Source organism: Ornithodoros turicata, chromosome 1 (genome assembly GCF_037126465.1).
Source record: "Ornithodoros turicata isolate Travis chromosome 1, ASM3712646v1, whole genome shotgun sequence".
NCBI classification, from domain to species: Eukaryota; Metazoa; Arthropoda; class Arachnida; order Ixodida; family Argasidae; genus Ornithodoros; species Ornithodoros turicata.
Genome location: NC_088201.1, coordinates 96,459,532 through 96,473,240, shown reverse-complemented (window position 1 = coordinate 96,473,240; position 13,709 = coordinate 96,459,532). Strand labels below are relative to the sequence as shown.

Here is a 13,709-nt window from a genome sequence, read left to right as displayed (position 1 = left end):
CTATATCTCGGTGTTTGTGTATAAGTGGAATATACCAAGTCATTATGGTTCCGAACAAAGTATTTTGCACACAGTCAAACTAGTCACTCGCTTTATAAATGTAAATTGCTCACCGCAGTTCCGTCCCCATTCATAGGCCTCGGCATGCAATGAAAGGTGCAGCAACACAGAGAGACAAGAGACGTTTGGAGGAAAGCCCACAGTCACACAATGGAGACCACCCGCACAAGATGCAACCACTCAGACGGTGCCTACAGATGATCTACCTCGTTTGGTCATAGAACAAGTTCCTGAGCCATCAGATAGTGTCCAAGCTGTCCCTAGATCATCAACATCTGCTGTGGAGCCTCCACCTTTTTTCTTGTCAGTTTCATCACCAGGGTATGATCACACAGCCGATATTGTCAGTTTTTGGGAGGAACCCAGGTAATTAATTTTGCAATCATGCATATTGCCACGTATCATCTTTGGGGCGACCACACGCAACAACAACAGGCAACGAGACGTCGAACGACGGGCTGGAGCCCGCGACATGTCGCGCTACATGGCAAGCGATCCTTCTGGAAGCATCTGCTCCTTCGCTTGCATCAATCTCAAGGACGGACCGACGACCTTGGAGAGGCTTCTGTATTTCCTTCTCTCCACCGACGCGTTTTTTCTACAACGTTTACCGCTGTGTATAAAAGCTTGTGAGCTCCCAGACGGAGCATTCTTTTACCTTAGTTCTGTCTAAGAGCTACCGCTCTTGTGCTAGCGAGCAAAGCAGCTAGAATACAGCGTTCGCCGATTATTCGCCGTCTCGCTCGTCTGCTTTCATCCGTGAGAATATTTTGTCAGTACTGTTCACATTGCACTGAAAAAGCATGTCATGTTTGGGCTTTTCATACTGAATACATATGTTTGACTTTTGTGTCACAAAACTAACGAAGGCTACAGAGTGCCAATCTAGTGGTAAAACATAAATGTGGTTAATTCTATACATCTGTGTATGAGGCTGTACTGATGCCCCACTGCCATCTGATATAGGTCCTGGCTATGTGTGATGACCTGTCATGTCAACTCAGCTTGGCGCTTGGCAATGACAGTGATGGAGAGTGAGTGCACAAGTTCTTATGTCATGTACATTAACTAACCTTCTGCCACAAACCCTTGGTTTATTGCTTCCCGAACAGGCCAACAGATGTGGTAGATACGCGCCATCTTGTTGATGAGTTGGATGGTGACGGCTAAGCATTAGATGCATTGTGGGAGGATGTGCCTTACCTTCGCTGTCTGCTTCATTATCTGGTGCAAGAAAGCAGTTAGTACTTACATTCCTTTACAGCAATGGGATCTTGTCACCTGACTCCCCACTTGCTCTTATTATTACAAATGTAGCAGCGATGCTGTAACAAACTAGCAAAGGCAGGGAAGAATGGTGTGATACATTTGCTGGAGCATTGTTTAGTTCACAGTGTGGGGTTGTATGACTTTTGAAGTTTTGTCGTGTCAGCAAGTGTAAATATTACTCTCAGGTACGTAGTGCAGCCTTCATCAGTGCCCGACATGTCCACCGTGGCACGCTCCAGCCTTATAGAACTTCTAAAAGTGTCCACCGGGTGCTCATCATCACTCACAAACGTGCAGCTCCCAACGATGGGAACGCTTGCAAGAGCTACAAGCACTTGTGAGAATGGCCACAGGAGCCAGTGGAACAGCCAGCCACTTGTTCATGAGAAACCTGTGGGCAATATTGCAATGTGCTCGGCAAGCCTTTTTCTCTGGTAGCAGCATCACCAAGTCGCTGCGCCTGTTCGACATCATGGGCCTTGCTCATATACACCGGAGTCAGTACTTCCTCTACCAGAAGTGCTATTTATTTCTGGCAATACAAGATGTGAGTTAATGCTGGAAAATTATGTGTGCTTTGTGTTAGGGTTACTGCATATGCTTTAATAACGGTACACAGCACATGTCTGGGCTGAAAAAGTCTTCAATCACGTGATGGTCATGACCTCCAGTGTTGACGACCCCGAAATTAAGATTCAAATGAGCATAGAAAATGTGGCTCTGCGTCATTTGTCTGTCGTTGTTCAGCTTACTTGTTAGAATAAGAATCCACGCCCATGTTGTGTATGCCAGTTACATCATTTAGTGACTGCAGAATAGCGAGACTAAGCTGCAAAATGCACAAATGTTTTTCTTGTTTTTTTTTTGTTTGCTGAACATCATTTTTAAATATCAGCTTGTGTCTTATTGTTTCACATGGGTAAAATATGAATATCTGGCATTGTGCGCTAGCATAAAGGTCATGGAAGTAAATGTTCAAATATGGAGAAATTAAATACCACAAGTATGCTGAATAGTAATTGTCCTCTCCGCTTACTTGCACAAAATATAATTATATGAAAGTAAAGTGCTTTCGCACAAATCAATTATTTCACAGCACTTGCTGCAAATACACAAAAATTGGATATCTACAATAAAATGAACAAACCACACAATACACACCAGCCTTACAACCTACATACTGTGCACTACATGCTGATGAAGAGGCTTACGACGCATTATCCTGCAATGAGAAAGAACGTGATTATACAGAGCAGATAATGGCAAGAAATCTTCTCAATTACCTAACTGGTTCAAAACTGGGCACTATACACACACGTACTTCTATTATGATTTAGGATGTCTAGGACAATGTGCTAGACATGCAATGCCTAATTTTAAAGCCACATACGGATTTCATATCCGTTATCCCTGCTTGTAATATTTATAATATTAGTTTTCAGTGCAGGTGTTCCAAATGTCTGCCTCAGTTTGATGCAGAGGTAGGCATGCAACGATAAAATAATCTTGTGGTATTTTTCAACATGGGTCTTGGATGGACATGCAACTTCTGCAAGCCATCCAGAAGTCCTGTAATCTCTGTAGCATCACAAGTGTGTGCTTTTTTATCAATGTAAATAAAAATTATTTGTTTCACGGTTTCTGTGTAGCTTGTACAAGAGTACACCCAGGTTTCAAGGCAGGCTGGGCAACAAAATTATTCTCCAATCATACAGTGAGCAATCTCCGAAAAAAATTATTAGGTGATCAATACAAATCATAGCAACTTCAATAAACTGCTCACCATCGGAACTGTTTGTTATATCTGTCCCACTTTGAAATCCGTGATAGACTGGTGATGGAAATACACTACGAATAGATGATACGCTGCAGCAGGGTATTTGCCTTCGGTGTCCACGGCCGAGGCGGCCCCACACCCAACATACGAACACGGTATATGCTACAAACCGGACTGTACTGCACAAAATAAAAGGAAAGAATAAGTCAAATTTACGGGTGCTGTCCCGTAACTTTACATTTACATGTTTTGCATGCACTACTCACACTTTCGTGGTTTTCAGATGTAAAAACACGGTTCAGTAAGTATAAACATGGTTGTTACAGTACCTGTTCTGGTCTCTGTGTCGCTCCATTTGGGTGGGGCTGTAGTGCCTCATGGAGAGAAGTTGACGGTGGAGGCACAACAGTGGAAACACATGATGCTGAGCAATGCAATCAATGTTGTTTACGTCGCACATTCGGGAAATGATCACGATGATTCTGTGGCACAGAAATTCATCCGGGCGTTTCGGATCGCAGCCTAAGCACCAGCATCTAAACAAGATATACAGAAAATTGGCTCAACAACATATGCCGTGTGATGAGACACAAAACGGGCGTGCAGACAACGAGCTGCCACCTAAATAATTCTGCTGTTTGAATGGGACAAATGGGAATGTCCGGCACCGAAGGAGCCTCATCGTCCGTACCCGTGAATGCTTCCGTGCGTACTTGCGGTACTGGCAAAGGGTCTGTTTTGTGAACTGACATTCGCCTTCGACGTCGTTGTCATAATAAAGGTCGTCGTCCCTCCCAGAAAGCAGCTCTTCGTCCGTAGCGCTCATGCTGAAAACACTTTCGATTGCATTGCGTCTCGCGTCGCCGCTGCAGACGCTGCTTTGTCTCGACACCCGTGACGTCACTAGTGTTGGGCGTGGTCGGGGGATACCGAAACCGGATATGGAATTCGCATACAATTAAATTCATTTTCTCTACAACGTGGAAGAATTAAGCTTTCGCATTTCACATGTAGCATACACGTCCTGTTTGGCAGTCGTTATTCAAAATCACCAGACCTCCGGACTGCCGCTTTAAGGCTGTATGTAACCATTCTATAACTTCGCGTATTTAATGAAATGAACGCAGCATATTACGAATGCTTACCGGGATATACTAAGTATTTGCCAAACCAGTGAATATTCTTAGTCTAATTGAAATTTTCGATTGTTGCAGCGTCGCTGTACTCTCTTCTGGCGCAGCAGGGGATAGATCTACGCAGTGGACCACGCATAGGTCTAATGCTAGGAATGGGTTCCTTCGCTGTTGCCATGGCAGGCCTTACCGTCGGCCGGGGTATTACCACGGCTCTTTTGCTCAGTGGCCTTGCAGGCATTGCTTCTGCCGTCCTGGAATGCATTCCTTACTCTCTGGCCAGCCAATACTGTGCGAGTAGAGAGGTACGAACTTGTTCTATAGCATACGTTTCAAACAAGACGTCACTGGAAAGAAGTAGTTGGGAACCCGCGCACAGCGGTCTAGAAGCAGAGCTCACACTTTCTTATTTTGTTCTTTTGATGCTTCCGTCAAAAACAACAACCACGCAGGCGTTCCTTCTCGTATTTCTCCCTTTCCCTTCGTTCATTCCCTTTCGAAGAACGTATGCAACTACGAGATGACTAATTACCTAACATTCATTAACTCTATAAAGACAATTTCGGGTAAAGGAGAGATAGCAGAGCGAGAGACGATCCTCCTTGAAAGCCATTCTATCTTTTACAAATCCAGTGCAGCGAAATATTCATCGCTGAATGTCTGTATGCAAATGAGCCGAAACTGAAGAAGTGCGCCTGAGAAGCGCATCACCTTCGCCGACGGAGGCTTATCTGGGCCGGACAACAAGTATGACGCCACAACTGAACCTCTGTATGCAATAATGGGATAAATCGACTTATCCCCTTTTGAGTAGTTTAGTTGTAATGATATCTGCATACCAGTATGTAGCTGTCAAAGTAAATTTAGGACACTATTGCAATGTATTGATTCGCTCTAGCGGGGTAAAAAACGGGAAATGCATGCGTGTCAATGGAATGGACAGCCAGATCAAGCCTTTTTTCTACATACGCATACAAATGGTGTAACTTAAAATTTTCTACGATTTGAAAATTAACTTTGACTTCCACTCGAAAGACATTATCCCTGCCTCACGTGACTGCTCAGCAGTGCTACTGAGCGTTGTAATAGAAAAAACGTGTGCGCCAAAGTAATACGTGATATTATGCTCGCCTTATTTTCGGACATTATTTTCAATATTGTGCACGTTTAACAGCACGACAAGCCCTATCTATTCTGCTCCACTGCACAAAGGTAACTTCGCATTACCTCGCATCACCATCAAAGTCCGACTCGTGAAAACTGTGCCTGCATGAAAACCCTGTGCGTGCGATGTTATGGATATGCCATGCTCCTGGATTTCGCTCAATCGCTGCTAAGTCACACACCCAAGAACGATGCTAACAGGATGTAGAGCAGACAAAAGCATATACTTTATACATCCCCCTCACGTTCTCCCCCATTCTCCCCGATGAAACTCCCCATTCATCATTTTACAAATAAAGTTGTTGTTACACATTTTGTATTTGCGTTATTTGAGGAATCTCAGCTGCAATTACTTTACCAAATATTCACTTTATGTTTTCTGGATTTATAATTTTTCGACTTATCCCCTTATTGCATACAGAGGTTTTGTCGATCAGTGTATGAAATTTGCCCACCCGGGGGTCCTTTAACTCCGCTTAAAGCTATCCGAGGCCGACCATGCACGGATAAAAAAGTGAGAAGACAAAATGGCGTCGGTAGGTAGAAAACGTGTGCTGTAATGCTATTTGCAATAGCGTGGATGCCGATACAGTCCTACACGTTCTCCTGGGGACCATTGCACAAAGATCCCGATCCCGTCGTCCCAGGATCAACATTTTGAAATCACGTGGTTGCTAAGACTGCTCGCTGTTCTGAGCCCTAAGCATGGTAGGCTATTCAAAATGGAGAATACTTCGTTTGCTCCCCCACCGTATTTACACTCTCTCCATAAGAGCTGAGCTATTGCTCCACGGCGCGTTCACCGCCACTGTAACTTCAATTTCTGTACGCTGCTGCTCGTAGAACATCGCCCCAAGCAGCACACAATATTGGACCTATACTTGGTGGTCATTGGCGATACGGGTCCAATATGGGACCCGTTTTCACAGGATTTTCCCCATATTGGCTCAAACTTGGTAATATGGGCCCCATATTGCCCGTGTACACCCCGTATTGACTGAAAACGCAGAAAATGGTACGTACCCGTGTTGTACAAATGCCCAAGCAGCACGGCAAGATTGGACGTTGAAGCGTGTGAAATGCCCAATTCAATACGTCGTTACATCGAACAACTTCCCGCAGATGATACCCATTGTTCGAAACAGTCAACATACCTGGCAATCCCACTGTAACATGCAGTGGAACTCAACAACTCAACTTTCCGCTTGCTGCAAGGGGGGTCGGACTCGCTAAAGGAAGCGTGACCACAAGGGAGCTGCCATCCGTTGGTCATGGAAGGTGTTGCCTTCCGTTGGCTACTTCGTTCCGCTAAACTTGACGTGCTCGTCTTCCTAAATTCATCACTCGCTATCTAAATTCAGCGTAATATGTGTGCATCTCATACGTATTTGTTAAACAAATAAGCAGTGAATATTTTCCCACTAAATCACTTGTTTGTGTGCTGTCGTTCGTTCGTCGCCTGCATCACGAAACTCGACAGACCAGAGCATAGAATGGCAGGTGGTTTCGTTTTTGCCATTTCCGGTTCCCGTTGGTTCGCAGAGCAGCATGAAGATGGCGGTTAACTGTGTGTATTCATCTTTAGATTACTGTTGTGTTCGGAAATACATGCCTACATTCGTTACGATGGGGAACGATTTATTGATTTCGCTCGCAAAGCATACAAACGCCACTTCAACACGTCATAGGCGGTAAACATGTTCATCCGTGTCGGTGGAAAGCAAAGGGTTGGCGTGTCGCAGGTAATAGTGGGATTTAATTCATCGTACGCTATCGCCTTTGCGCACGCAAAAGATAGCATGGTGGTTCTGCGTACTGCGCGAAGCTCTCTGTATGATTTGGGCGTGCGCAGAACCACCAACGCTATCTCTTACGTACGCAATGGCGATAGCGTACGGTACACTAAAACTCTCTAATCTCGCAGATCAAACATGATTCACGTTTGATATGACAACGTTTACCTTGTGATACCGCTCAATTCTGCACGTATTCAAAGGGTTCGTACTTACTTAACGCAATTACATACACGGCTCGCTACGCTTCCTTCGCTGGACGTCGTTCCCTTAGTTCCCCCCATCGGCCCGTTTCCTCGTTTGTTATCCCACGTGACTGCACAGGGTCGGCAACAAACGGAGCAGCTCCGCTGTTAAGGGTCAGAAATTCGTCCACTAACACTGTCCATGACAAACGGATGGCTGCGCCCGGGCATTCACGCTCGGGGATAGGAGAATCCCATTGACGCGCCAAGTCCGTTCTCTAGAGTGTTCCTATATTAACTCTATAGTCTATGCTTGCTGCCAGGTCCCCCAAGGTCGCCATTTTCCCATGTATTTGTTCCTATCCCGATGCGTGCAATGCCGGAGGCCGCCCTTAGATACCCCATTGTTACCAGACGTTGGCTTGCGTTTGATTGTAGCGCGCTAAAGATCCAGTTGAAGCACAATCCAAGCCAGGCCAAGTCACCGAAGGAGAAATGGACGACTGCGCCTGCGGCGCCTGGTGTACGACAGGTACGCTATGTGATGCACGCAGCCGTGCACTAGATCCTTCCGATCGTTCAACACGTTCAAAAACGGGACCAAAAAGTGAAACACGACACAGAAAGTTGTTATACGCGTTGTATTTGGACATATAAAGACTAGATTCATTCGCAGAAACAACAAAAACATGTTGCCGCTAAACTTAGCGCGCTGAAGTGATCCGGAACGGCAACAGTGGGGTATCTAGTGGCGGCCTTCTTCGTTCCACGCTTTTCCGAGGTGAGTTTGGGGGACCTGCTTGCTGCAAACAGCCGCCATCTTGCTTCGCGGTGCCAATACCAATCGGTCGAACCGACTGAGAGCGTGGTCGTTTGAGCGAAATCACGCGTCCTACAACTAATGCGCATGCGCGACACCCGGATCGGATGTTTCATTCGGACCAAAATGTCGCTGGTTCCTCTAATAACAACGGAATTGCAGCAGGCCAAGTAAAAAACACAATGTTTGATAGAAAGGGATGTCTCTTCTGTAACGCTAGGTGCTTTCAAGTTACTGCAGGCAGTGTTGAGTTGCTGAGGCGTATGTCCGTCACCGTCACGAAAGTGTTTCGTTTCTTTGTACTCTAGGAGAGGGTTGGAAATTTTTGGTTCATACGCTATTGCGATCCCAATGAAGGCTTCTGAGGGATTGCTTGGGTCCTTCAGCAAGACGGTCGTACCACGTGTTCTTCGTTTTTAGGGCAATGCACTGTCGTTTTTGTAACGCTATGCAACGTGGATCAATAAGAAGATCTACAGAAATGAAAAAGCAAAAAGAACAGAGAAGTAATATCAGTGGTGGATATTATACCGGATAATGCTTTATTTTTTACACGGACTCCCCGTTGGCGTTATCACGGAAATATTGGCGCAATATGGGCAAAATGGGGTTGCCAATATGGGCAGCCCATATTGGTCCAATATGGAGCCTGGTTGCACCCCCATATTGGTTCCATATTGGCAGCCCATATTGGACCAATATTGGCGTGCTGCTTGGGGCAGCTTCCTTTCTTTCTTTCTTTCTTTACAGTTCATTGGCACTTTCTTCCACCATCACCCGCAATTTTTCCGCATGTGGCTCCATGCTTATCAGTACGATTTTCTTCAGGAGTACTTCCAGGACATCAGTAGGAAGCACGGAATCGGCGAATGCTTGGCTGTACTGGATGGAGCGGAGTATCTTGCGCAGGTCCTCCTCTCTCTCTTCATGGGCTACATGTTTCACCTGACGGCTACGGTTGCCTCCTATGCCATAGTCGCCTTCAGCTGTGCCTTAGCCGCGTGCTATGCCGCCACCTTCGTTGTGTACCCCATCCGGTTGCATAGCTCAAGTGCATATATTGACAGGACCTCAATGAAACAGTGAGCCAGACGGAATGTCAGAGCTCTCTGGTACGACTTTCCACCAATAATCAAGGCATTGCGATGGATGTGAGACACTGTGTGTTGACAGACATTGTGTTGCGTTCGTCGCATTGTGTTGCGTTCATAGTGTTATGCTGACCGTGGATAGCAGACGAACACATGTGATATCGGAACTTTAGAAGCGCGAGTTAAATTGCGTACCGACTGTATGGGGGCGCAACAACATGGCCAGGGGTTGCCACTATTCATGTGTACCACAAGGGTGTCGAACCGAAACATTTTTCGCTCCGGTTTTCGTACCAATTCAGCTCCGAAATGAAAAAATAACCGTTCATTCCGGTTCGAACCCGCTCTGACGTCAGCACAGGCGCCATCTGATATTGTCTGTGAACTGCTTTCGGATCGCGCTGTGCGCGTGGTTGCAATGGACCGTTTCAATGAGAATGCACAGCGCATGCGCGGCTCTCGTTCTGGCTGAAAACAGCTGGAGCCATTACTACGCTAACGCTACTATATACAATTTTCCCGTTCCTGGAATCCTTTCGTCAATGAGTGATGCTACGCTTCCCGGGTTTCGGCACCAAAAATGTAGAGAGAGGACGCAGGAGCGATAACGAACAGCTTTAGAGGGGCACTAAAATGCAAAAACAACTTCCTCTCAAACTAAAGTCAGTGTTTCTATTAGTACAATTCAAACAAAATTAGTTCACACAGCGCTATCGCTTGTAAGAAAAACGCAATGAAAACAGAGCCCTCTTTGGCGGCAACGAATGTACTCCAAGGGGGCAGAGATTGGCGCCATCCAATGCGGCAGCAGGAGAAGCGCGTGCATACCTATCGTGGATGTGTGGATTTGGAACGGGTCTGATCGTAGTGTTGCGTATATTCGCGGCATAATATGCACTGCTGCAGTTTCGTTTTCAATACAGCTTCACTGAATTGTAGCCCACAACAGTTCTCGCGAATGTTCCACAGACAACATTTATCTTCACGTCCTTCGGGCAGCGGCGCGAGTACGCTTCGCAACGCGCATTATGTTTTTCACCGGAACTGCTCCAGGGCATGGCACGCGCGTGCACGAGCAGCATGGACTAAAAACAGCGATGCACGAGCTGAAGCGACGTTCACTGCTTAAGCCGAAACAAAAATGAGTCCGGTATAATTTTGATTGTACCTTCGTAACGGAACCAACATTCTGAATTATGGAAATAAGTGCGAAATTAGCATAGCGTGTACAACGTAATTCGAAGTGAACTTGTCGTTGCATTTTAGTGCTCCCTTAATGCAGAATGGCTGCAATGCACTCAACAAACGCAGTAATCTTCTTCTTCCTTTGAGGTAAACTAGCAATACATTCAATTTGCCCGGTTCACCACCGTTATGCTTCTTCTTCCTGTTCTTCAAAACAGTGGCGCACAGCTTATTGGGCTGGCATAGAATGGCACGGTGGGCTCCAGGGTCATGTTGCATACATCAAACGGACACTCAAACTTCGTACAAAGAGAAGCAGTAAAAACGGGGCTCGAAACCTGAGGTGGGTACTCGAAAGCGAGCACATGCAGTACGCTGGAACGAAATACACGAAAACCAGCGCCGTTTATTAAAAGGGAGTCTGGCCATTGGGAGGAGTCACAAAAAGATACTCGACTTGTCAATCACAGTTTTGCTCCACTGATTGGTTTGCACTTTAGCAAGGGGGTCGCCATGACACCACACTGCCACCCAAAATGGCGACGAAAACAAACACAGTGAAGCGGAGATTTCGTGACAAAATATTTTCACAGACTACTCTGGTTTTACGCTGTAAATGTACATGCTCATGTACGTTTCTTGGAAATCAGTTTCAACTGATACTCACCCATCGATATCTAGCCGAAAATAATCGTTTTGTCGCCGGTGTTAGGCCTAGTGAACACTGCGATCGCGGCGATCACAACGAAATAAGAACAAAAACGGCACTGTGCTGTACAACCTTATATTTAATTGCTGGATTTCATGGATATAATCATTCTTGCTTTTTGTATTCCAACTATTCATGTAGATTTGTTTAAAGATCGTACCGGCGACAGAATGTGTCCAGCATATGGTTCTGCAGGCAGCGGTACAATGACGGAAGCAGACGACAGTTCCCGACGCGCCCCACGCACCCCAGGCGGCGTTAATCAATTTGCACAAAAAATCCACTAGTTTTGCAGATTGCGAGAGGTATCCACTTCAATCCCATCCAATCCACTTGCCACCCAAAATGGCGCTGCCCATTTTGGAGGGGGACAAATATTGAGGATAGGTTGATTGATAGCCTCCCATATATCAACACTCCATTGGTCAGAAAGCTGAAAAAGTGGGTGGAGCTTCAGGTATAGGCATGGCCCATTAATGGCCAGTCTCCTTTTTAATATACGGCTCTGACGAAAACGAAACCACGGCGCCCCCTCACGTCCTTTGTTTTCAGCCAGCAGCAAACGACATTCGAGAGGGCGCCACATCTCCCGCAAATGTTTCACTGAAGTGGATCAGGGGTGTGGAAGGCTCTGAACTTTTCCCTCTTTCGTATTTCTTTTTGCCATAGTATCCCCGACTTTCATAAAGATGAACATACACCAGATAGATTTCCGAATGGAGATTTTTGCTCTGCGTTCCCTCATTGTTTGAGTCATGTTGTCTTCGCGCAGCCAATGCGCGTTGGGCCGCTTAATCGCTGGATGTGCTATGCCGTTCACGTGTTGCAGCCGCCGTGGTGAGCATCGCTATCTGCCGACGACGTATAACTATCCTTGGCTCCCGCATAGCGGCTGGCACACTGTCTGCGCTCGCACAGCTCCCACCCCGCTTTTCTTTGTCTCTCTCTTTTTTTTTAAATCTGGTGGTGGTGGTGGTGATGATGAAAGGGCTCGCCGTTGTCGGCCTCACAGAGGTGGGCAACGTCACGACTGACGCCCTGGGGAATGTGCGTCCTGGGCCGACTTCTAAGGGAACTGTGCCGACATATGTCTGAAAGCGTCTGAGGAAAACCCAGGAAAAACCCCAGACAGCACAGCCGGCACCGGGATTCGAACCCGGGTACCTCCCAGTCTGCGCCAACCAATGGCGCGCCAAATAAAATGCGAGGAACAACGCAGCGACATTGACAAAAGTTCCCTCATACAGATATCGCTGTAAAAGAAGAAGTGCAATTCTAATTGAAGGTGGTTATGTTCTTTGTTGTGGCCCATCTTAAGATCGGTAAAACAAAAATGACAACTCTCTAAACACACAATGGCTAAATGACTCTAAAACACAGAACGGCGGCGTAAACACACTGACGGTAAGTGAGTATAAGCCCGGTTTCAACATGATACGTCACGCTGCTTTGCGGTATCTACCTCCGACTTCCAAATGCCCCAACTTTCCACTTCAACCGGAAACCTTTAAGACTATTTTTCGGCTTTGCGCCGGAACGAAAAAGAACGTTACGGCTTTCGATCAGTATCAGTTGGCCAAAAATAACTTTTTTTTCTTCTTTTCGGTTCGGTTCGACACTCTGTCTACATAAGGGGCGTGTACTGGTCTCTCCATGATTAAACGCTTGTCTTTTGGAATTGACGTTTGGTGCCCCACTGCCTTCACAAGAACGGTAACGTAACGGGACTTAGAACCAATACTTTAGTACACGAATATCATTGAAATGTACAAAGAAGCCTGTTGATGCGTGATATTTGCCAAGTCAGTGTACTCTTTGCGTAGTGTTTTTCCACTTCGTAGATTCTGTTTTTGGAAATTTGGTGAAAATATACAAATATTTTACGAATCTGGAAACGGTAGTTTTCAGCGAAACTATTTAAGAGTACTCCCTATTATTAACAGTGGAGACGTAAGCTGCTTGAATCGTTTGAACCGTTTGGAAAAATCATTATGCATACGCACGAGTGCCTGCCCAAAATCACCTACTTAAAGGGTCTCTGACCAGAACCTGGTCAACGTCGTTGTTTGTATGGATAACGAACCTACATGGTGCCCTCAAGTTACAACTGAAACGTTTCGTCTCTGCGGAGCCGCCAACTATTCCAAACAAGGAGCCGAAAAGCGGTTTCGATTTCTGCCCTCAACTCGTGCGATCAGCGCAAAACTCTAGCTATTATGCAGTGGTTTTCCCATGTGTATGACGTCAAACGCCCACGACGTTTATTGGTGGAAAGTCCACACCGGAAGTTCGGGAGGTTTCCGCAACTTCCGTATTGCTGGGTGCTTTTTCAATATGGACGCGGAAGCACAGCGGGGTCGACAAGTCAGCTTTTCAGCTACCTTTCAGCAGCTGAGAGGCACCTGCTACGTGCAGCAGAGTTTGGAGGCCTTGCTTTTGAAATGTTGAGCCGCGAATCGACTTCAGCATGAAGAGGAAGTTCCAACGACAGACTGTTAGATGAGCTTTCAGCATCGATCACGA

General features: G+C 46.1%; 1 protein-coding gene across 3 annotated transcripts in view; it reads left to right on the top strand.

The window, feature by feature from the left end:
- Positions 1-12,868, top strand: part of LOC135378484 (proton-associated sugar transporter A-like) — a 160,965-nt gene extending 148,097 nt beyond the window's left edge. For all 3 annotated transcript variants that reach the window (XM_064611537.1, XM_064611538.1, XM_064611536.1), the window contains exons 7-8: positions 4,321-4,544; positions 9,030-12,868. In XM_064611537.1, coding sequence (XP_064467607.1) covers positions 4,321-4,544; positions 9,030-9,287 — 482 coding nt within the window. In that variant the 3' untranslated portion in view covers positions 9,288-12,868. The remainder of the gene's footprint in view (positions 1-4,320; positions 4,545-9,029) is intronic.
- The last annotated feature ends 841 nt before the right edge of the window (positions 12,869-13,709 follow it).